At 44.8% G+C, this 25,680-nt stretch overlaps 1 protein-coding gene across 1 annotated transcript; it reads right to left on the reverse strand.

The window, feature by feature from the left end:
- Positions 1-201: 201 nt before the first annotated feature.
- Positions 202-23,871, reverse strand: THEMIS2 (thymocyte selection associated family member 2). The gene is made up of 6 exons (XM_082231657.1): positions 23,715-23,871; positions 16,289-16,429; positions 12,769-12,999; positions 7,321-8,351; positions 4,119-4,290; positions 202-1,578 (listed from the first exon to the last, which is right to left on the reverse strand). The coding sequence occupies exons 1-6, from the start codon at positions 23,806-23,808 to the stop codon at positions 1,481-1,483; spliced, it is 1,767 nt and encodes a 588-aa protein (XP_082087783.1). The 5' UTR covers positions 23,809-23,871; the 3' UTR covers positions 202-1,480.
- Positions 23,872-25,680: the final 1,809 nt, after the last annotated feature.

Raw genomic sequence — 25,680 nt, forward strand, 5'->3', positions numbered from 1 at the left:
TTTTGTTGAGAATAGTTGATCATGCAATTACTATATATAGCTAACGCAAGGGTGGGGGAACTTCTCGGTCTAGGGGACTCTGGAATCTAGCGTGGCATATATATTTTACTGCAGTACTGATAAGACCTAAAAGCTAGGCTTTTTTTAGCGTGGCATAAAAAGTAGTTCAGTGACATTAAAAAAGAAAGTCAGTCAAGCCTCAAAATTTAACCACCACTTGCATTTTAGTTACGCTAAAATAGACCGTTGTCAATACACAATGCAAATGCAACTGTGCAGTTTTGAAATAGGCAAAAGTCTTATGTTGAAACCCTTAACATATTTGTGTTCCCAGTACACTGGTAAAAAACAGCTGCATTTGAATTGCAGACCCATATCATTTTATGCTTTAGCACTTTTTTTTTAATGGTAGCTCTTAGGCCCCAGAAATATGTCATCTGCAAGGGAGTCTGGCAGCCCAGATAGGAGGGACCCCTTATAGTTTCTATGCACTGCATTGTGTTTGGCATGGTTGCTTTTTGCCTAAGGTTACCACATTTTTTTCCGATGAATCTGGGGACTCTTTCCAACTTTTATGGATTTTGTATGGGGACTGATTGGTAAATCTGGGGACTGTCCCCGGGAAATGGGGACATCTGGTAACCTTATTCTAGCCTAACTTCAGGTCCTCATTTTACTGTAAGGGTGGGGACAGGCGACAGTACTCTTAAAAACCCTCTTTGTTGCCAAAGCTAAGTCTCCTGAAACAAGGAGGTTGCAGTTTCTTCCCCCTGGGTGGTCTTTGGTAATGTTGATTCCTTGCAGTGCTGGTGACTTATTTTGGAACCAGGCTTCCTTTAGGTAAAGCATAAGGACACGTGAGGCTCTGAAGACCACATTTCATACGTTTTGCTTTCTTCAGAATGGAGAAAGTGGTCATGGTCTGCCAGTTTGGGGCTTGGAAGTTATAATTACAGTCGCACACAGTCTCTCCTGGCACTGGGCTCAAAAGCAAGGCTGCTGCTGGGCAAAAATAATGGGAAAAGAATGAGCAGCTTGTTATGCTGGCCTAGGGATGGACAAATCTGTTTCTGGTGTAATTTCACAAGTGTTCTTTCGCAAGTCCATTCTTAACCCATTTCTACATCAACCTCTGAACACGAATGCACACGAAAGCTCATACTAATAACAAACTTAGTTGGTCTCTAAGGTGCTACTGGAAGGATTTTTTTTATTTTGTTTCGACTGGCAGACCAACACGGCTACCTACCTGTAACTAGAACCTCTGAACATGGTTATCTGAATATGTATTTGAGCTCAGGGTCCATAAATTCAGTGAAGTGTGCAGTATGACATTCTGATTGGTGTATTAGTCCAGGAAGTGTAAAGTTGATCTGTTTGCTTAAAAATACAGAATTCCCCTCATTCCTGAACTGGCTCTGACCATGGAAGTGGGGAACAAAAGACGTAGCCTAGCACTGTGGCTTTGTAGACAGGTATCTCAGTGTTTAATAGCAGCTCTTTGCAGTTTGGAAGTCATTTCATAAACCTCCTTAACTTCTTCATAGTCATGATCCGAATCATCACTGAAAGCTGTGCCTGAAAAATAATTCATGTAAAATATTTATTATATCCCACTGTGGTACTTTCGCATTCTGAAAGGTAGCATAAAATAATAATAATAATAATACACACTTCAAATCAAGCAACAATTTACTGAAGGCAGCAAAAGAAAATGTAAAAAAGTCATTGCAGGGCAATTTATTCTATATCCTCAAGTGTTCTGCATTAACTGCACATTGACCTGCTGTGTAGGATTGTTTGATGAGTCAGGTGAGATTTTCACAAAGGAGGCACCACTGTAGAAATGGCTGTGTCTTGCCTAGTCTAGCTAGTTGGCAATTCAGACAGGAAATATAACACAGGACCTTGGATCATGATTTAAAGAGCATAGCTGTCAACCTTCCCTTTTTTGCGGGAAATTCCCTTATTTCAGTGCCATTTCCCGCTGCTATCCCAGATTGTTAGATATCCCGTAGACTCCCCGGGACAGGTGAGGCTGCTGATCCCTTATTTTCAAATCTGAATGTTGACAGTGATGTTTAAAGAGGCATATAAGGATCACTTGCCATATGAGCCTAAAAAAATGAGTTTGACACCTGTACACCCAGCATGAACTCAGGCCTTCAGATTCCTGCAGCAGGAACTTCACTCACTATTCCCCACAAGCAGCCCTGGTCAGCATAAATAGGTAAATTATTTTATAACACTGAGGCAGGTGAAGAAGGATAATGTTGCCTCAGCAAGAATGTGAAGCCAGGTCTCTCTCAGGCTATGTCCAGTACTCTACCATCGATACAGTGGTGCCTCGCAAGACGAAATTAATTCGTTCCACAAGTTTTTTTCTTCTTGCGAGTTTTTTGTCTTGCGAAGCACGGTTTCCCATAGGAATGCATTGAAAATCAATCAATGCGTTCCTATGGAGACCGTCCGGGGACAGAGGGGACCCGTTTTAAAGCAAGGGAAGGGGCAGCGGGGAGAATCGCTTCTCCCCGTTGCCGCCCCTTGGTTCAAAAGGGGTCCGGGGAGAGAGGGGAAGGCGCGCGCGCACCTTCCCCTCTGTCCCCGGAGATTGCGGGGCTGGCAACGGGGAGAAGCAATCTTCTCCCCGCCGCCCCTTGCTTCAAAAGAGGTCCGGGGTGCGGGGGCAAGCTTCGTTTTGCGAAGCAAGCCCATAGGGAAATTCGTCTTGCGAAGCAACTCGAAAACGAAAAAACCTTTCGTCTTGCGAGTTTTTCGTCTCGTGAGGCGTTCGTCTTGCGGGGCACCACTGTACACTGAAGGGAGTCATGCAATTAATACGAATCATTTTTATCTACAGTGGTGCCCCGCAAGACGAATGCCTCGCAAGACGGAAAACCCGCTAGACGAAAGGGTTTTCCGTTTTGGAGGTGCTTCGCAAAATGAATTTCCTATGGGCTTGCTTCGCAAGACGAAAATGTCTTGCGAGTTCCTGCCGGTTTTTTTTCCTTTCCCCCCTTTTTCCCAAGCCGCTAAGCTGCTTAACAGCTGATCCGCTAAGCCGCTTAACAGCTGATCCGCTAAACCGCTTATCAGCTGATCCGCTAAGCCGTTAATGGGCTTGCTTCGCAAGACGAAAAAACCGCAAGACGAAGAGACTCGCGGAACGGATTCTTTTCGTCTTGCGAGGCACCACTGTACTTATTCTGTTGTCCTAGTGTTGATATCCAGGGACTTGCAGGTGAAGACCTCTACTGTTGATTCCATTAATTTCTAAGATTCCTTGCTGCTAAACTACATTATAATTTAAAACTCCATTCTAATCTCTGATGCACAAGGTTTCCCCTTATTGAATACAGGTGCAATTGGAACAGTTTACTTGTTAAGGTGTGTCCATCCTTTTCATAATTTCTTGGGAGTAATCTGATTTCATAGGTTCAATTTCTAAACCATTTGCATTTCTAATTGATTCAGTCTTGCAATGATATTTATCATTAAAAGTACTAGCATTCAGCCTCTTCTTGGACTTTTATCCTCATTTTCTCAACATCTGTGCTAGTCTGGCAAACTGCACCCCTGTGCTCCCAATCCATCTATTCTGACTAGGGTCTTTCACGTCATCTGCTATGTGATCTTTTAACTGCAGCTAACCGAGATTTACAAGAGCATATGCTCTTTTGAGTTATGGTCCCTTTCCCACTTAGCCTGTTTGCTCCCCTTTCCAGAGAATACTGAGCTAATGATTTGGGAGATCTAGGGAGAATTTGATTGGTTTGATATGTTCAGTGCCTTCACTGTAATTCAGAGCTGGGGAACCTCAGGCCCAGGGGCCAAATGCAGCCCTCTAAGCCTTACTGTCTGGCTCTGGGCAATCTACCCAGGCCAGAGCCCTCTCTAGGCTAGCTTCATACGCCCTTGAGTGTTTTTGCTTGGCTGGAGTGTACCCTTGAACTGATAAATGACTTGCTTTCCTGGATGGAAGACAATGAGGAATGTGTGTAGAAGCTAGCTTACTCAACAAAGTATTCATTGCTCCACCCACTTTTTCCTTTGGCCCTTGGGCTGAACAAGGTTCCTCACCCCTGCTGTAGTTGTTCACAAGCAAAAAGTCATTATACCTGTGGTTTGTTTCTCGGGTTTAGAACACTCCTGGAACCTTTGACGTTCACATTCCATGGTGTACTCATTAAGATTGTTCAGGACACTCCCACTTGCGCCTGTTTGCTTAGGTCCAGAGAAGGGAAGTTTTGCAGGCTCTCTAGATGTGCTGCTTGACTTGCCAGAAGGTAACTGTTACAGGAAAACAGAACAAGTATTTCCCCCCCTGAAGGCAATTTATATCTTAAGATGCTAAGACCAGTTTAACAAACCTACTCAAAACCCAGCCCTTAACTTCTGTCTTTAAGAAGGAAACTTAATTATTGCTTCAGAAGCCAGTGGGATAAGCTAAGTAAAGGTAAAGGGACCCCTGAACATTAGGTCCAGTCGTGGCCGACTCTGGGGTTGCGGCGCTCATCTCGCTTTATTGGCTGAGGGAGCTGGCGTACAGCTTCCGGGTCATGTGGCCAGCATGACTAAGCCGCTTCTGGCGAACCAGAGCAGCACACGGAAACACCGTTTACCTTCCCGCCGGAGAGGTACCTATTTATCTACTTGCACTTTGACATGCTTTTGAATTGCTAGGTTGGCAGGAGCAGGAAACAAGCAATGGGAGCTCACCCCGTTGCAGGGATTCAAATCACCAACCTTCTGATCGGCAAGTCCTAGGTTCTGTGGTTTAACCCACAGCGCCACCCACGCCCCTGTGGGATAAGCTACTGCATAGTAAATAAGCAGAGGCTAGCAGGCTAAGAAGAATCTTTTAGCAGTGTGTTAATAGTTGAGGGCAGAGCTGGATTTTGTGGAAAGTGCCCTCCTAGAGTGCTAAAGTGGGAAGTGGGTGTCTGGCTCAGGAAGCAAGGCGGTGGGGTTGAGGTAGGGCTCCTGTGTAGTTACTTAATTTTACACTTAACTGAATGGTCTTATCAGGGGTGGATTCTTAAGATAGTAATGTGTATTACAGTCATACCTCATGTTACGTTTGCTTCAGGTTGCGCGTTTTCAGGTTGCGTCCCACAGTGACCCGGAAGTACCAGAAAGGGTTACTTCCAGGTTTCGCCACTTGCGCATGCGCAGACGCACAAAATGATGTCACGCGCATTTGCTGAAACGTCGAGTCGTGACCTGCGCATGCTCAGACGTGGGTTGCGTTCTTTTCAGGTTGCGAACGGGCCTCCAGAACGGATCCCGTTCGCAACCAGAGGTACCACTGTACTTCCTGGACTTCAAATGGCCTTACAGGGGTTGAAGTTATTACTTTGCATAACTGTTGTTGGACCATTCCTGTTTATTGTGTTGAGCCATCTACCCTGCCATCCTCTGTACTGTCAGAAAGTCAGAACGAACTTTCTGAGCATAAACACTGTTAGACAGTGGAACGGTTTCCCAAAAGAGGTTGTGGACTCTACTTCCTTGGAAGTTTTTAAGCAGAGGTTGGGTGAACATTGTCATGAATGCTTTAGTTGAGATTCCTGCATTGTGGGGGGTTGGACTAGATTATCCCCTTTGTCCCATCCAACTCTATGGTTCTATGATTGTATGATTCCATTATTCTAAGTCTTAACCAGATGGTGCTCTTGCTTGCCACCTTCTGTCTACTCAGCTATCCCCTCAACAGCTGAGATAAATAACACAAACATTTCATCTTATTTTGTCAAGTTGGCAACTCTGATCTGCATGGCCAATGTTGTACTAACATTCCTTTTCTTTCTTTTTTAATTCACTGGAAAAATGATAAAAGGTACCCCTGCCCATACGGGCCAGTCGTGTCCGACTCTAGGGTTGCGTGCTCATCTCGCTCTAGAGGCCGTGAGCCGGCACCGTCCGAAGACACTTCCGGATCACGTGGCCAGCGTGACGAAGCTGCAGCTGGCGAGCCAGCACCAGCGCAGCACACGGAAACGCCGTTTACCTTCCCACTATAAAGTGGTCCCTATTTATCTACTTGCACTTAAGGGTGCTTTCGAACTGCTAGGTGGGCAGGAGCTGGGACCGAACGACGGGAGCTCACCCCGCCGCGGGGATTCGAACCGCCGACCATACGATCGGCAAGTCCTAGGCACTGAGGTTTTACCCACAGCGCCACCCGCATCCATGATATCCATGCCCACTTAACAAATCAGTGGGTGGCAGGGGGCGAGCACAATTGTGATTAGATCCATGCATGCAAAGTTAGCACCTTGTGTAAGGAATTAATCATTCATTCAACTCATGCATCCAAGTTATGAAATGGGCCACCTATACCATTTTTTAAAAGCTATTCAGAAGTTGAACAAATGGAAGAGGGGAATCAAAAGGCACAACTTGTTGGGAGACATAACTAGGTTTGGAGATGGTTCTGCCCTTACATCAGTATTATTTTGTCTGCTCCTAGGGACAGCACACAATTTGGCTTTCCCAATCTTTCAATATGATGAAACTGGTTCTGAACGAGTGAGGGTTATCTTTATTCATTTTTAGATTATGTGTACCTGTGTCGTAGCAGACACAATTTTAGAAGAAGCATTCCCAAATGAAAGAATGCCTCTTCTGAGATACCTGCAATCTATAAACTTTTAATGCCACAAAATACAAATAAGTATTCATTGTTTAAAAACTTGCTGGCTTATTAAGCAGTGGCAACAAGCTGTGCTATCATAATGATTAAGTAAATGATAATTTTAGGTTATATTTTAGTGGCCAAGTTTTAATTTATATATTTTTTAACTTGCTTTATCTGTATTGTCCCTGCTATACCTAATTGCAAATTCAAATGTATCCCTATCGTGTTTTATGACTTCCTTGATACTGTGGGCTGGAACTGGTCTGTGACCGAAATAATAAATTCAATCAGTGGCACCTCTTTCATTAGTCAGTTTTTTGGAAATGCATTACAGTGGTACCTTGGTTTACGAACTTAATCCATTCCGGAAGTCCGTTCTTAAACCAAAGCGTTCTTAAACCAAGGTGTGCTTTCTCATAGCAGCAGGGGACTCAATTTACAAATGGAACACACTCAACAGGAAGCAAAACATGTTCTTATTCCAAGGTAAAGTTCACAAACCAAAACACCCACTTCCGGGTTTGCAGTGTTCTTCATCCAAGTTGTTCATAAACTAAGCTGTTCTTAAGCCAAGGTACCACTATAGTTGACTAAACGGTTCCAGTTCTAGTATTTAATGCTTTGCACGAACACATCCTGCCCCTGCTGTATTTCTCTAATTCTCCCACATTCCTTATTACCTTAGATGTTTCTGCTGCATTCTTCTCTCCTCCTTTGGCCTTTCTGAGGTCCGTGTTGCAGCTGGAGTCCTTTCGCTTTGGAGGTCTCGGAGGGGCTGATGCATTGCTGGGCAGTAACTTTAGCAAACGATAATAAAAGGCCTCTGTCAACTCTTCCACCGCCGGACTGCAAGTGGGAGGGGTGGCCTTTGCCGGCCCTCCAGTGAAGAAGAGAGACATGTCCAACCACTGTGGAGGAATGTCAAAGGTGAGAGCTGGCTCCTTAGCCAGGCTGATGGTGAGAAATTGCAAGTCGATCCTGGTCTCCAGGGTCAGGACAGAGGAGCAGCCTAGAGGATCAGAGGCACAGTCAGTGCTAAGCACTTTGACCTCACAGGGCAGCTGCAGGTGCTCCACTGCCTCAGAGATGGTATATTTCCGGCTGTCACGGACATCCTCTACAAAGCCAGCTTCCAAGAACAGGGGCACATGGATTTGCTCTCTGTCCTCATCTCCATTGTCCCTGCAGCAAACAAGCATGTCCATGGCTGAAGGCTTCTTGGCTCTCGTGACCCACAGCACCTCTAGCCGGTCTCCTACACTGAACAAAGGAAATTCCCCTTCGCTGCTCTCACAGTCCTTGGTGACAACGACCTGCAGCTTCTTGGCTGTGGCTAAACTGAGGGCCAGCTCCGAAGTGCAGCTAAATCTGCGTGGGCATCGGCGAAAGCGGCCTTCGTAGCTGCTGGAGAGGAGGAAGTAGCAGGTCCGGGTCTTGCCTTTGCGAGAAGAGGCCAGGACCCTCCATGCTGAGGACTTGCTGTGGATGTGAATCTGGCAGCCCTTCTGTAGGTGGGAGAACCGGTCGCTCTGGAAGACCGGCAGGCTCTCTGGGGCCTCAAGGATTTCTGCCTCCGCTGGCAGGGCTTCCTCCATTGCCAGAACCTCGCTGAGCATCAGCGGCTTAATAAAGTGGATGTGCCGCGACTCCTTGGTGACGTCGACCACCTCTACATCCAGAGTAGAGTTGATTTGCACAACGTCATTTCGAACTGGAGAAATAAGCACCACATGGTCATTAAGAGCCCTGGCAAAGATTCCCACAAACAGGAACTTGACCATCAGTTGAGACATCCTGTGGAAGCTGTCTTTGGAAGTTGGGTGGGAGGCTTAAGGGAGAGAGGACTTAACATATATATATGTGTGTGTGTGAACACCTGGGCGTTTCCACCTGTTGCCGCCATTATCATCTAGACTCCACAGCCAGCCAGTCTTGAGCTCGAACCATTAATGCGGAGGTAGGAAACCTGTCTCCCTCCTGCGGGACTTCAACTGCCATCAGTTGGAGGGCCACAGTTTTCCCATCAACTGCTTTAATTCCGCCTGGCCTTTGGCTTGGAGTCAATTTTATTCCCTCCCCCTCGTTTCTTTTTTCCTTTCTCCTCCTGTGATGAGGCTGCATTTCAATGTTTTAATGTTGTATTTTAATCTTGTTTTTAAGTTGTATTCATTCAACTTGTTTTTATTATTGGTTGTTAGCCGCCCTGAGCCCGGCCTTGGCTGGGGAGGGTGGGGTATAAATAATAATAATAATAAATTGTTGTTGTTGTTGTTGTTGTTGTTGTTGTTGTTGTTGTTGTAAATGATGTTTCATGCTGTCCTCCTTTGCCCAGTTTACTGTTATGCAGTGGTGCCCCGCAAGACGAATGCCTCGCAAGATGGAAAACTCGCTAGACGAAAGAGTTTTCCGTTTTGGAGGTGCTTCGCAAAACGAAATTTCCTATGGGCTTGCTTCGCAAGATGACAATGTCTTGCGAGTTCCTGCTGGTTTTTTCCCCTTCCCCCCCTTTTTCTAAGCCGCTAAGCCACTTATCAGCTGATCCGATCAGCAGATAAGCCGCTAAAAGCCGCTAATAGCGCTAATAGCGCTAATCCACCAATCCGTCAATGGGCTTGCTTCGCAAGACGAAAAAACCGCTAGACGAAGAGAATCACAGAACGGATTCTTTTTGTCTTGCGAGGCACCACTGTATTGAGTTCCTTGTTTCGCTGCTTTCTCCCCTGGCATTTATTGTCTTACCTGTGCCTCTTGTGTGTTTCAATAGTATATTAATTTTTTTTAAAGTGTGTTACTAATGTAAGGTTTTAGTCAGTTGTGAAGGGCAAAAGAAAACACAGAGAGGTAATATGTAAGTGAAGGATTGGGGGCAGGGAAGGGGAAAGAGAGGCACCAGTCTGGTGCCTTCGAGGAAAAAATCAAATCCTTTTCTGGCAAGGGTGGCTTAGCTGTGCCGCAAGAAAGAAGCAAATGGCAAGAAATCAGTCCCACAATCCGGCTGCAGTGTTAACTCAGGACTGGAGAACCTGTGCAACTGGTCAGATGTTGCCGGACCACAACTCCCATCATCTTTGACCCTTGGCCATGCTGGCTGGGGCTGATAGGAGTTGTATTCCAGCAAGATCTGGAGGGCCACAGTTTACCAACCCTGTTTTGATTTCATACTGCAGCAGCTTTCCTCCTGTACCAAATAGCAGTTTCAGGGGCAGGAGGAGCTTGGTATGGGCAAAAGCCCTTCCCTTGCACCACACAGGCTTCTATTTTAAAAGGATGAGGCATGAAAACTGGGCAGTATTCTGCCATGTGCCATGAGCACAACAATTGCTGCTAGTGTAGTGGGACTTCCCCTCTCTTCTCCCAAATATGTTCCAGTGTGTTGGGGAACCCCCAGAACAGATTTAGGTGGTATAGAAGGGGTTTCAGCTGCACAGGCAAATAATCCTTACGCTGATCAATCATCCACAACCTTTAAAAAATTAAGCATTTCTGCAGCTTGAAACTACTTCGGGTAGTTGAAATACCCTATGAATTTAATGTAACAAATAATTTAAAGTATTTTTTGTAGATCTGCAAACATTGGGGTTCTCCAAGCACACTGATAACACCTCCCTTGTGCATTGTATATTGGCTGTATAGCCAATGACACAGTTTGAATATTGAAAAGAGAAGGAATGATATTGCTAGTGCTTTGCATTTTATTTACTACTGCCATTCAATTCAAAAGCCCAGCATAAGGACAATAAATTTAAATCACACAACTGTCAATAAATATAATAAAACAGTACAGTGGTACCTTGGTTCTCAAACGCCTTGGTATTCAAACAACTTGGAACCCAAACCACTGCAAACCTGGAAGTAAGTGTTTTGGTTTGCAAACATTTTTCGGAAGCTGAACGTGCTCCATTTTGAGTGTTATGCTTCCAATATGAGTGCCACACTTCCGTTTTGAATATTGCACTGAGGTCTGTCTGTTTCTGCTATTTATTTTGCATTTTTTGTCTCTGTGGCTCTTTTCGTTTTGTTTTTGTGACTGTGTGGAACCCAGTTCAGCTACTGATTGATTGTGTGACTGCAGTACAGAGTTTATTGCTTTCATTTTATAGATCAGTGGTCTCATTACATAGTAAAATTCATGTTAAATTGCTGTTTTAGGGGTTGTTTTTAAAAGTCTGGAATGGATTCATCCATTTTGCATTACTTTCTATGGGAAAGCGCGCCTTGGTTTTGGAACGCTTTGGTTTTGGAATGGACTTCCGGAACGGATTATGTTTGAGAACCAAGATACCACTGTACCATGAAACAGGCAGTAGATGCATATACTACAATCACAGTGGCAAAAACATATTGGCCATCAAACGCAGTTCCCAAAAGCCTCCCAGAAGAGCTGTGCTACAACCAGCTGGTGGAATGTATATGGTGATGGGTCCAGGGTGGTTTCCTTGGGGAGGGTATTCCAAAGCATCAGTGCCATGACTAAGAAGGGGCCTGCTTTTTGTACCCACCTGCCTCACAGCAGTCAGAAGGGTAAGGACCTTAGATCACCAAAGAGCATCTGCTTTGCATGCAGAATGTCTCTCGACTTCAGTCCCTGGCATCTCCTGCCTGAAATCCTGGAGAGCTGCTACCAGTCAGTGTAGACAGTACTGAGCTAGATGAATCAATGGCCTGATTCGGGATAAGGGAACTTCCTGTGACATAGACTCATAGAAGCGTAGACTCATTATCAGCGGCATTCCAGAGTCTACAGGGGAATCCCATCACCTGCTGCTATGGCTGTACTCGGATGGATCTGCAAATGGTATAAATATGGAAACCATCTCTGTATCTCTCGGTCTTTGTAGAACTCGCCACATGCACCAAAATTCGTCAGCATTGGTGGCAAGAACGGCAAATCTGCCTCTTGATTTCTCTTTCTAATTTCGGTAGTGTTAAGGTCAGCTTTCCCTATTCCCACATCAACTTTTGATTTCTTTTTAAAGAGTCCTCATGGAAATTTATCAGCATTGTAGTGCGATTTTCTCCTAATATACACATTTGTATTCACTTTTGCCTAATATATGCATTTTTGCTAAACAGTTTTCCCCAAAATAATGCATTTTTATGTGCTTTTCACTCGTCTACAAGTTTTTCTGCAAACTTTGCCCTAGTACCGTATTTTTCGCTCTATAAGACGCACCAGACCACAAGACGCACCTAGTTTTTGGAGGAGGAAAATAAGAAAAAAAATATTCTGAATCTCAGAAGCCAGAACAGTAAGAGAGGGATCACTGCGCAGTGAAAGCAGCAATCCCTCTTGCTGTTCTGGCTTCTGGGATAGCTGCGCAGCCTGCATTCACTCCATAAGACGCACACACATTCCCCCTTACTTTTTAGGAGGGAAAAAGTGAGACTTATAGAGCAAAAAATACAGAATATAAATTTTTGTATACATTTACTTGGCTAGAGAGCTGCACTGCAAAATTTGGAGTTTTGTGAAATTTGAAGAATGGTTGTGCTTCAGTTCGCCTATTTCTTCAGAGAGTGCCAGTTAGATAGGTTTGCCTTTCAGAGTGGAACTGAATTGAATTTCACACAGCTACCATTTTTGTAACCCCTAAACAGCATGGGCTTTCCCATCGCCTGATATCAGATTCTTTAAGCAGGGATGTTATGTACCGAGTTGAACAGGATCCAAACTGAAGCAGTCTGATTGGTCCTAGAACAATGCAGCAGTATGATTGGTTGGCAGGAACCACCCAATCATGCTCCAGATATAAGTGAATCCACAACCTGATTGGCTTACAGTAGAATTCCAGAATTAGCCAATCATGTGCAGCCCATTGTGTAAATAATGTATATAAAGCAGATACTTTGAGGGGACTTTCATTCATTCCTCCTCACCACTATGAGCTGAATAAAGAGCATGAAATCACTTTGTGACTCTGAGTATATATCAAGGGAGATATCAGGGTCTGAACCTGGAACTTCCCGTGTGCAAAGAAGATGCTCTATCAGGAAGGTATGTTCCCCGAGCAGACATTTTGGCAGATGTGTACACATGTACCTTGCCTTGCAAAGGCAAACCAAATCACACTCTTCCCTCCACCACGCCTTCCCAGCCTAGAGGAAGCCGCAGCTCAGTCTATACTTACAATGCATTATCGCTTTCACTTTATACGTTGGGTAGAGCTGGACCTCACTCTTGCCAATTTCCGGGCAGGTTAGCCTCTTCTGCCGCAAGACTGCTGACTGCAGGACCTCCTGGATCGTGTAGCGCTGTGGCTTTTGGCAATCCAAAAACTTGTCCTTGCGGAAGGGAGAGCCACGAGAGAAAGATTTCCTCTGTGCTCCACGTGGCAGTTCTGAACTGGGCTGAAAAAGACCTGGGTGGGGTATGCAAAATTAGAGTTGTTATTTTAAGTAGCTATATCCTGAGAGGGTCCACCTGCAAATTGCCAGGGTGGTGGTGGTGGAGAGGACACCGATTTGCATAGCAACTTCATGTGCTAATTTATATGCACAGATGCCAAATTATAAGTAATTCCTATCTGAAGGAGTGTCTCCACCCCAGTCGGTCTACCCGGACACTGAGGTCCAGCACTGAGGGCCTTCTGGCGGTTCCCTCACTGCGAGAAGCCAAGTTACAGGGAACCAGGCAGAGGGCCTTCTCGGTAGTGGCGCCCTCCCTGTGGAACACCCTCCCACCAGATGTCAAAAAGAACAACAACTACCAGACTTTTAGAAGACATCTGAAGGCAGCCCTGTTTAGGGAAGCTTTTAATGTTTGATGTATTATAGTATTTTAATATTTTTTTGGGAAGCTGCCCAGAGTGGCTGGGGAAGCCCAGCCAGATGGGCGGGGTATAAATAATAAATTTATTAATTATTATTATTATTATTATTGCTTTAATAGGAATACAGTACAATCTCACCATAGCAGGAAAGACCAGGTGGCTCAGGCGACTGCTCAGTCTGACTATGGGCAACTCCAAGTCTGCTGCTCTCTCTTCATAGGGCTCTTGATCTTTAAACTAGACTTGGACTGAACAGCCCTTCAAAGAGAGGAATGACCAGTGTGATGAGTTGTGGCCGCCTGCCTGACACCAGGTTACCTGGATGGGGCAGGGCAGTGGCGAGGTTGCAGGCAGAGCCAGTCAGGTGCTTCCGCTGATGGTCTGCACTGCCCTAACCTCACCATTGCCTTGCCACATTAGGTAATAGTAATAAATAAATAAATAAATAAATAAATAAATAATAATTCATTATTTATACCCCGCCCATCTGGATGGGTTTCCCCAGCCACTCTGGGCAGCTTCCAACAAAATGTTAAAATACAGTGGTCTGTTAAACATTAAAAGCTTCCCTAAACAGGGCTGCCTTCAGATGTCTTCTGAAGGTAAGCAGCAGCGATGGCAGTGTCAGGAGGAGAATCCTGCCCCACCTGTTCCTGGCACTGTTCCGTGTAAAGCAAAACATATGACAGCTCTATACGTGCCAACTTTCATTACAAGCTATTTCTAAAGCAATAAAATACAAGGCAAGAGCTGTGTACACGCCGGAGTGTTAATTCACATGGGCTTTTGTGCACCATCATCCACACACAAGCACTTTCGGTTGAACTCAAATCTCAGTGTTTCCCATTCTTGATGGTACTTGATGGGATGCATTTGCACACTGTGTTTTGGTCTCTTTCCCACAATTAGTACTGTACTTCTTCACCCTCCCTATTCCAGGAACCTAATGTCCATTGTGGCCATGCATGCAGGTAGACCCAGTGGCGTAGCGTGGGTTGTCAGCACCCGGGGCAAGGCAAGTAATTTGCGCCCCCTAACCCGTGGATTTGCGCCCCCTAACCCGTGGATTTGCCCTAACCCCAGATGTTGCGCCCGGTGCGGCTGGCCCCCCCTGCACCCCCCACGCTACGCCACTGGGTAGACCAATTTTTTAATAGGGTACAAGTTTTCTGACAAACCAGACTTGCATAAACTATTACTTCTTCTTTGTTGTGCCTGTTCCCACTAGTAGCCCACCCTCCCTAAGTTCTAGAAACCAGTCCCTTGTGGGCATGACTGCAGCTATTTGTTTACCTGTGAGTGAGAAACAATTATTTTTGGGGAACAGGTTTTCTGATATATCGAACCTGCACAAAACAGAGGGTTAAGAAAATAAAGTTGGAGGGGGTGGGTGGGTGTCAGGCCCTAGCAACAGCCCACTAAATAGTGCCTCTCACCAGTGGAAGTAGGGCGTGTCGGCACCCGTGTCCAAGTATAAACTCTGTGCAAGTACATCACATTAAATACTGAATACACAGGTCAACAGGAGGGACCCAGTGTACATTTAAAGTACATTGCTTCCTCCAGAGAATCGTGGGAATTGTAGTTACTCCTGGTCCCAGCACCCTCAACAGCTCCCAATATTATTTGCTTTAAATGTATGGTGTGTAGACACAGTCTGAGCCTGGTCTACCTAATAAAGTGATTGTGTGCCAGGCCCTGCCTTGTCTTCTAAACCCCTGGCAAATCCTGCTCTTGCAGATGACATATTCACTCCTGAGAGAAAAATCGCCAGGCTCTTCTGTTTCCTTGCCCTACAAGAGGGCTCATCTGATTCATCTTGTGAAGTTTGAAGAGAAGAGAGTTAATGGCGCCAGAAGTCCCGGTCCTTTGGCCTGGAGATGCCAGGGATGAAAACTGGGGCCTGAATGCAAAGCCCATGCTTTACTGCTGAACTACGGCCCAATGTATGGCAGAGTGCAACAGCTAGATCAGGGCAGATGGCTGAGAGCATGCAACACCTCTGCTAAGACATCTGCACTGGCCACCCATAATATTATTATTATTATTAATAATAATTCTTTTAAAAAATTTATATCCTGCCCATCTGGCTGGGATATAAACCCACTGAGGTCATCCAGAACAGTGATGGCAGCTGTTGCCCACATTATAGAGCCGCAGCTTGTCTTAATCAGAAGTCGGGAATTTGGTGTCACTAGTCTCATGTCCCTCTTCTCTGCCTCGATACTGTTTCTGCTTAGCCACTTCCTGGTGTCTGTTCTCTTAATATGTGCCTTCCTTCTGAGTCACTAAATTTCTATCCTTGCCTTAGTCTTCGAGGCGTCTCTTGAAAACTCATTTTTCCTGCTGACAGGACTATGCCCTTGTTTAAGATTTTCTTGAGTAGCCAGTCATTTTCACAAATTTTCATACTGCTTTTAATGCTTTTGAAAGGTGTTTTTGTATTGCTGTACACAGCCTCAGTATTCTACAAGAGGGTGGGTTTATAAATGCTGTTATAACTAACTAAACAAAATGCAATTTCAGCCAAACCATGCCTACCTGCCCAAAGCACCTGACATTATTTATGATGTCATATATGTTATGTAAGGTGAGACAGGAAGCAGAAGTGGCTCACCAGTTGTGTGTTCCACACGGAAGTCCACTGTAAAAGTAAACATAAAAAATCCACACCCCAGTCACGCAGGAAGGTGCTAGACCCACATTGGAGATATTTGCATCTCAGTGTGCAGGAGGCGATCTGTGAAAATTCCACTGTGGGTACTACTAAAAAGGGCAAAGGACACTTTTTTGTATTGTAAACTGCCTTGAGAGCATGGGAACCTTCAGCTGAAGGACCGAGTACAAATTTAATTGAACAAGCAAACAATGCACATACCTTTAAAATCCAGCGGCAGCTCATATATGTGCCCATTCTCAACGTTCTTGCAGGAGATGTTCTGCAGCTGAACATCAATAATTTTCATCAGATCTCCTGTTGATAAGCAGCATTCATTGCCAGAGACTTCATAAACAGATCCTGGAGAAAGTGGAGGTCTTAGTTAGTATACAGGAAGGCAAACTGCTAGCAGGGTGGTTAAAAAGACAATATGGTAAAAACATTAGTCATCATCAAATATCCTTTATTAGGCATAGCAAGCCACATATTATCAAACAGACACCGTATACAAATTGTGCAAAATACGAGCTCAGTGTAACAAGGTTTGTCCCAGTCAGATCTTTTTTTTATTATAAATATTTATTAAGTTTTCACAAATTTTAAAACCACATACAATACACACAATACAAAAATATACATACAATGACAAACAAACACATATAATTTCAACTCCCTTTTTCCCCCTTAAACTTACTTCATCGACTTCCCCATACCTCCCCTTTCTGCATTTCAATTCCCAAAATTATTTCAGCAAATCCTTCCTCTTAATTTTCTCTGATTTTTTCCTTTCCTTTTCTTTTACTTAATCTTTAACAGCTGTAATCCCTTACTTTATATAACCACAACATTTTAACATTCATTAATTTTACAATATTTCTTAAGATAAATTTTAAATTTCTTCCAATCTTCTTCCGCCGTCTCTTTCCCCTGGTCTCGGATTCTGTCAGTCATTTCAGCCAGTCCCATATAGTCTATCACCTTCATCTGCCATTCTTCCAGGGTGGGTAGATCTTGTGTCTTCCAATACTTTGCTATAAGTATTCTTGCTGCTGTTGTAGCATACATAAAGAATGTTCTGTCCTTCTTTGACACCAATTGGCCAACAATGCCCAAGAGAAAGGCCTCTGGTTTCTTAGGAAAAGTACATTTAAGTACCTTTTTCATTTCATTATATATCATTTCCCAGAATACCTTAATCTTCGGGCATGTCCACCAAAGGTGAAAGAAAGTACCTTCAGTTTCTTTACATTTCCAACATTTATTATCTGGCAAGTGATAGATCTTTGCAAGCTTGACTGGGGTCATGTACCACCTGTAAATCATTTTCATAATATTCTCTCTTAAGGCTGTCCCAGATCTTTAACTCCAGAGGAAATCAATTTGCATAACTAATACAATACAACACTACCACATTGCCGATCAATTAAGAACCACTAAATCTCTTTATAATGGTCTAGTCTTTCTACATGGACAGCACTCAAAAATTCAGCCACTATTAAAGTAATTTATAATAAATAAATAAATAAATAAATAATAAGAATAATAATGTTTTTAAAAATTACTTTAAAAACATTCTTCTTCTTATTATTATTATTAATTAATTAATTATAAAAGACAATATGGTCTATTGGGTAGAGTGTAGGAGCAGAGCTGTGGTCCTGTTAGTTCAAATCCAGGGAGGGACTTTGAAGAGCTGCTGTCTCTCAGTTTTAGGAGCCCCCCCTCTTTTCTCTAATGTTGGGAATAGCAGTATTGTCCTACCTTTCAGGGATGCTGTAAAGATTTTTAAAAATAATGAAAAGCATTCTACAAATACTAAGTGTTATTATTATAAGATCAGATTATTATGATAATAGCCTTTCAATAAAGGACTCCTTTGAATTGAGGGCTGTCCTCTGTAAAGCAGGGCACACAGCCACTCTAGGCGGGAGACGCAATGCAACTTTTCCTTACAGGTTTGGGAGTGGGGGCGGGGGGGGGGGAACAAATCTGTTCAAATAGCATTCTTTGTTCCCAGCGGCGTAGCGTGGGTTGTCAGCACCCAGGGCAAGGCAAGTAATTTGCGCCCCCTAACCCGGGGCAAGGCAAGTAATTTGCGCCCCCTAACCTGGGGCAAGGCAAGTAATTTGCACCCCCTAACCCCTAACCTGCCGCCGCTGCCAGCTTCTTCTTGCTGCTGCCTGGTCTGGTCTGGTGTGGTTCTCTCCCACGCTCAGCGCTGCGCTGGGCGGCCGCTGCACTGTCCCTCCCCCAGACAGTCCCTCGCTCTCTCTCCGCACCGCACGCCTGGCACCCACCCCCTCCACAGTGGGCGGCGACCCAGCGGCTCGGATCGGATTCGCACAGCCAGCACTCCAGTGAGAGAGAGAGTGAGCGAGCCAGGTAGGGGCAGAGAGCTGCGAGTGCGAGCTCGCCCCCCCCAGATGTTGCGCCCGGTGCGGCCGGCCCCCCCTGCACCCCCCACGCTACGCCACTGTTTGTTCCTCTTTTTAATGCCCCTTTGGAAAAGAGGTAGCCTACATCTGCTTAATCAAGTGCATGCAGAATCCAAATGAGGGAAGGGAAGGCACAGGTGTGTGTCTGACTCAGAGCCAGCCTCAAGATTCAAGACTGGATAAAGGTAAAATGCCACACAGGTGGGCAATGCCTCAGGTCAGTGCTCCCTTGCCCTAACAGACCAGAATCAAGTGACTAAAACCAGCACAACACCTTCCCACTCTTTCTCAGATCTCTTTTTCCCCATTCTTCCTTGCCCGCCCCATCTAACCCTATTTTGCTCAATATCCTATTTCCCAGCCACCAATCACGGGCCCCATCGCTTTGAAGCAGACTTCCCTAGCTCGGTACTATGGAAAAGATCCCTGAAAGCATGAGACCATGGGTAGGCAAAGTAAGGCCCGGGGGCCAGATCCAGCCCAATTGCCTTCTCAATCCGGCCCGCGGACGGTCCAGGAATCAGCATGTTTTTACATGAGTAGAATGTGTCCTTTTATTTAAAATGCATCATTTGTGGGGCATAGGAATTCGTTCATCCCCCCCCCCAATATAGTCCAGCCCCCACAAGGTCTGAGGGAAAGTGGACCGGCCCCTGCTGGAAAAGTTTGCTGACCCCTGATAAGACCAATCAAATCTGAGTCATTTGCAGATGTTAAATCTTAATTCACACCTCTCTCTCTCTCTCTCTCTCTCTCTTTATTTATTTCATAAAATTTGTACACTGCTTGTTTGTTTGTTTTTAAAAAATAACCCTCTAAGTTATTTATGATGCCGTTAGCCTTTCCAATTTGCATGTTCCTAATTTGTATACATGCCATCCTCAAGTTGGTATTCTCTATTCTGAGCATTCGTCAATGCACACAACTCTATGCCACTTTCTGCTGTAGGGGAGAGAAAGGGGAAGCCCACCAGGCCTGAAATAAACCAGCCCCCTGCTGTTCCCATGCCCATACAAGCTACTCCGAAGGGTTCTGCTTAGCTTTGCCCTCCTTTAACCCAAGGCTCTGCAATCTGTCACAAGAACTTCCTGATTTCACATACCCAATCTATTTTGTCTTCCCGGTAACATCACCAGTTCCCACTTTTCAACTTCTCTGACGCAATATGTGTAGTTTGCCCTTCCGCTTTATAGCTTCCCTCATTATCTTCCATGCTCAGGCCAAAGAAAAAGAAAGCCCAATGCAATTAGGGACGGGGGAGAAATAATATGAAATGCATACTACCAAATTTGCAGTGTCTGAAACAATACACAAACTGAAACAGCCCTTTTTCGAAATTCATACCTCACAGAATATTGCAATGCAGTTCTTCAGCTGTGTAATGTTTGCAAAAATGCATACGGGTTGTTGTTAGAATCTGTCTTGAAATACAATGGAGTGTTGCCTCCAGGGGCAAAGTCAAATCAGTGGAGAATCGCAGCGCCTGCTGTGGCTGCAGAGACCAGTAATTGTTTTGTTGCATTAGCAGAACCAAAGTGAACTCTGCAAGGCACACACCTGGGCAGTGTATATGGAGGTCCTGGGCTGCCTCAACAACATGACCCCTCCCCCTCAGCCTTGCTGATGTGGCACCAACCTGGCTGCAGGAGTTGCTGGAAGGAGGCGGACAGACGCCATCCAGCCATCTTGGGGACTCCATTTTGGATTTGAGTAGGTTTTACTCCTTAGGCTTTTCTTTTCCAGAAGAGGTCCCACAAGGCAGCATATGGGTGAAGTGTGCATATTTATGACGATTACACCAAAAAAATGCATTATATAAGGAGAAATTGCTTTGCAAAAATGTGCATACAGTGGTACCTCAGGTTAAGAACTTAACTCCTTCTGGAGATCCGTTCTTAAACTGAAACTGTTCTTAACCGGAGGTACCACTTTAGCTAATGGGGCCTCCCGCTGCCGCTGCGCTGCTGCTGCACAATTTCTGTTCTCATCCTGAAGCAAAGTTCTTAACCTGAAGCACTATTTCTGGGTTAGCAGAGTCTGTAACCTGAAGCGTATGTAACCTGAAGTGTATGTAACCCGAGGTACCACTGTATTGGACAAAGTGACATACTATTGTGTATAATAGGAGAAATTCAGACTAAAATGCTGATGAATTTTCATAAGGACTTAAATAACTGAAATCTCAAACCAATTTGGATCTTTGAAGGACTGAACTTAAAAATGGAGAGAGAGAGAGAGAGAGAGAAATGAGGGAAACCAAAATTGACAGATTTATCCACCCATACAAATAAAACAGGATTCAATACAGGAGACAGCACAGGAGCCCTGGCTGGATCAATGTGTGAGAAAATGAAGTGAGAAAGCAAAGCCCTGCTCTCAATGTCTCCACACGTGAATACCACTTTAGACCAGGGATAGTCAAAGAAGTGCCCTCCAGAGAGATTGTTGGACTGCAGCTCCCATCATCCACAACCAGCATGGCCAGTGGTCTGGGATGATGGGAGTTGTAGTCCAGCAACATCAGGAAGGCAATCATGGGCCATCTCATGGGCAATCTCTGCTTTAGCCCTATCCACATTCAGCGCAAAGGTCTGGAGGATCAGATAAAGGCTCTGATAAAAAAGCGGCAAGTTAAACAAGTCAGCAGGAAACAATAAAGAGGAACCCTGAGCAGCAGTTTCAAATAGCATGCATGCCACAAACGCACACCATTTAAAAATAAAATCGAGTCTAAGATACACTTAGAATCCCCACGCACTCTAGACTCACACATATTTGCTGAAAACAGGTTTCTTTCTTCAAACTTTTATTTTTCTTACTTTCTCCAAAACACTGATGTAATTGCACACGTGATTGTTGTGACACAGAAACTTCCATTTTTCAAAATTGTGTTAATTATAAAGGTGTCTTAACAACATTGGTCATAATAGCAAAATAGCAAAATAGTATTCTGTCAAAACAGTATCTTAACACCATCTTAGCCATCTCTTAATGTTTTATTTCACTTTCCAAATTTACTCCAATAAAACTTTGAGGCTAAGATGATTATCATTACATATGTCTTTTAAAAAGGTTGCTCATTCTCCTCTTCCCAAATTGTGGCATCAGAATGCAATGTTCAGGCAGAAGCTCATTGGATGCTTTTGGTATCTTAACACCATTTTTCTACCTAGTATACATATATAGCCTGAAATGTGGAGGAGAAAGACTTTGTGCTGGCCATCGGGCAATGGGTTTTTCCACCTGCCTTGCCCCATCAACCAACCCTAGGAGCATTATCTGCAGATGTCTTTTCACAAACTGAATAGAGTGGAAGATTATTAGTCATGGGGGTGGGGAGTGTGGGGGTGTGAATTCAACAAAACTTAAGCTTATTTTTTATCTGCTATTTTGTTAATGTTAATATTGTTTTATATACAGTGGTACCTCAGGTTAAGTACAGTGGTACCTCAGGTTAAGTACTTAATTCGTTCCGGAGGTCCGTACTTAACCTGAAACTGTTCTTAACCTGAAGCACCACTTTAGCTAATGGGGCCTCCTACTGCCGCCGCGCAGTTTCTGTTCTCATCCTGAAGCAAAGTTCTTAACCCGAGGTACTATTTCTGTAACCTGAAGTGTATGTAACCTGAAGTGTCTGTCAACCTGAAGTGTATGTCACCTGAAGCGTATGTAACCCGAGGTACCAATGTATTATGAATGCTGTAGTGCATTGTGAATGCTGTAGTTGTGTTGTTTAGCTTATTTTTTTAGTTGTTTTGTTAATAGTGTTTTATAGACGGTAAGTGTTTTACTGATGATTTGTTAATTGTTTTATATGATTTGTGTTGTATTTGTGATGTTCTATTATGTTATTCATTGTTTGTAAGCCACTTTGCAATTTATGTGAATGAAAAGCGGCATAGAAATAAAACAAAATAAATTGAATCAAGTCAAGTCATGCCACTTCAAGATCCAGCTTCTTAACCAGCCTGACTCATTGCTGCCCCAAGGCCACCCTCCTCTCCAGCCTCCACTTCCGCCACCGATTCTGAACTCCTCTCTGTCACAGACTCTTCCTGTTCACTAAACCTTGTTACCTCTTCAGCTTCCGACACCCCTCCTCCCAGCCTGCTCCCTCTTCTCCCTCTGGCCACTCATGGTCATCCCACCGCCAATCCCTGGGCTCTGAGCCTTCTTCCCTTGGGGGCTCCCCACAGCTGCTGCCTCCCACCACCTCCTCTGCATCCAGCCAGCCCATGGCAAGTGGTCCGTGGAAGGAAAAGGCTTGGGGACCACTGTTCTATAGTGCTAGCAATGGAGCTCTATTAATTAACCTTGACCTTCCGTCCTCCCAAGTAAATTTGTTGCATAAATGCTGCACCATGGCTCCTGATCACATCCAGGAACAGTCTTGCTCAAGTCACTTAGGAAGGTAAGAAGAGCCCTCAGAAGACAGGAAAAAAGGTTGACCTAGTCCACCATTCTGTTCTTCACAATGGCCAACCAAATGCCTCTGGCAATCCTACAAACAGGCCTACATGAAAGCAACAGCCCTCTCCCATTTTCGCTTGCCAGCAACAAACATTTCAAGATATACTTTCCCTGAACATGGCAGTCCCCTTTTGCTGCTGTTGGCTAACAGCCACTGATTGACATATACCCTCAATTTGTTGCTAAGAACGGGGGGGGGGGGACGGGACATGCCAATGTCTTCTTCAAGGAACTTGGATCAATCAGAACTGAGGTTTCCATTTCCCATAGCGGACAAGCAGATACCAAAAGCTGGGTGGGAGATCAGCGACGTCTCCTGTTCCCACTTCCCCACTTAGACACAGTTGTGGAAGGAGTCCTCACGCACAACTCTTTCACAGTGAGCAACACAGTCCTTGCTTCCCCAAACCCTGAACACTGGCCATCTCATCGCAATGGCTACGCAAATCAATCCTGGCATATCGTAACAGCTTTGGGCAGGTCTGGGCAGAGGGGAAGCAGCCAGGGACACTTGCACTGGAACCTGGAGGGCTAAGTTGGGAGGGGGGCACCAGGGGCTTGCTGGCCTTATGCTGTCCTGCCAAGAACAAGACTGGCTTTGGGTTAAGATTGCAGCTCAAGCTTTGTCTGAATTACAACCAGCATGCTCAAAAAGCTCCATTACTTGTCTTCACCTCCCGCCTCCCAACTTTAGGATGAATCTGCTGGCAGCAAAGAGAGAAGCAGTCAGTGATGCTCACCTTGGAAGTAGACTCCAGAGCAGATCTTCACCACTCTAGGCAAGGAGCAAAGATCCAGATCGCAGATGTACTGGTGGAAGGAAACAGAATCCATAACTCCTGTTGCAGGCAGTGCTGCTGCAGTGTGTGGGAGAATTTTCTGCTCTGCATGACAGCTGTGCTGCGTCTGTGGATGTTCAGCTGTGATTTTCACTTCCTCTTTCAAGGGTTGTCTTAAAGGGGTAGCCTTCGCCAGACTGGGTTTAATGCTTGGCACTTAACAAGAAGTGCAACGCAGACAAGAGGTAGTGGCTTATTGTGGTGACAGTGCACCACATAAATGGGCTGTGTCACCTGAGCTTATCCTACTGGTGGCCAAACTGCCATTTAAAGTACCGTAGTCAAGTTTGACAGGAAATCATAATGCAGTCCCTGGGTGATTTGAGACATGTTCACAGCCTACAGTTAAAGCACTCTTATATCACGTTAACAGTCATGAGGAATCCTGGGAACTGTTGTTCGTTAAGCGTGCTGGAAATGGTAGATCTGTGAGGTTAGCACCTTTTGCAAAGTTCCCAGGATTATTTTTTTTTTGGGGGGGGGGGGAAACCATGACTGTAGAAGTGTGCTTTAAATGTATGGCACCCACCAAAACCGCCCCGTTGGAAGTGGCAGAAGAGTGCTTTTGCACCTTTTTGAAGCAGGCCTGCAGGAAATGTACAGTTTCGCACAAGGAAGTTCTCAGGTTCAGGGAGGGATCATGATGTAGTGGTAGAGAACATGCCTGCTTTGGATGTAGAAAGTTCAACGTTCAGTCCCTGGTATCTCCAGTTAAAAGAATCAGGTAGCAGCTGATGGGGAAGACTTTTTCTGCCTGACCTTGGAAAACCACAGAGGAGCAGGGATAGGGGAGAAATTCGATTCAGTTCACTTTTAAAGGCAGGTCTATGAAACTCATGTCTTACAAAAACAACCAGAGAACTGAAACACAACCAGCCACCTTTCAGAATCCACACCCATCCAAATTTTGCAACGCAGTTCTTCCAACCAACCAATGTTTACAAACAGGCATATTATTAGGGGACAGTATGTAGACAAATGAATATACTGTGGTGGAGAGTAACACACAAGAATGCAATCTATTAGGAGGAGAAATTGCTTGCAAAACTGTGTACATTAATCAAAGCAGCATGCAAAAATGTGTTCATCAGGATAAATCTGCACTAACGTGCTGGAGAATTTACATGAAGTTTTTTTTTTTTAATTGCTGCAGAAATGTGGAGAACTGAATTTAACATTCATAAAAATGAGAAATTAAGAGAACTGAAATTGACAGATCATTCCACCCCACTAGAGGAGACAGTCTTCATCCGGGTGGCCCAATGCCTTGACCTGATATAAGGGAATTTCCTATGTTCACATTGGCTGCAAACCAACTTTTGCACATCTAGCAAGGGTTTTATGCTGATATACAGCTACTAGGGGCTGCTTCCCCCTCCACATGACCAACCATCTCCCTTTACAGGTCATTCCCCCTCACCCCAAGCCTTCTCATAGAATCATAGAGTTGGAATAGACCACAAGGGCCATCGAGTCCAACCCCCTGCCAAGCAGGAAACACCATCAGAGCACTCCTGACATATGGTTGTCTAGCCTCTACTTAAAGACCTCCAAAGGAGGAGACTCCACCACACTCCTTGGCAGCAAATTCCACTGTCGAACAGCTCTTACTGTCAGGAAGTTCTTCCTAATGTTTAGGTGGAATCTTCTTTCTTGTAGTTTGGATCCATTGCTCCGTGTCCGCTTCTCTGGAGCAGCAGAAAACAACCTTTCTCCCTCCTCTATGTGACATCCTTTTATATATCTGAACATGGCTATCATATCACCCCTTAACCTCCTCTTCTCCAGGCTAAACATGCCCAGCTCCCTTAGCCGTTCCTCATAAGGCATCGTTTCCAGGCCTTTGACCATTTTGGTTGCCCTCCTC

Source organism: Podarcis vaucheri (genome assembly GCF_965113315.1).
Source record: "Podarcis vaucheri genome assembly, chromosome: 7".
NCBI lineage: Eukaryota > Metazoa > Chordata > Lepidosauria > Squamata > Lacertidae > Podarcis > Podarcis vaucheri.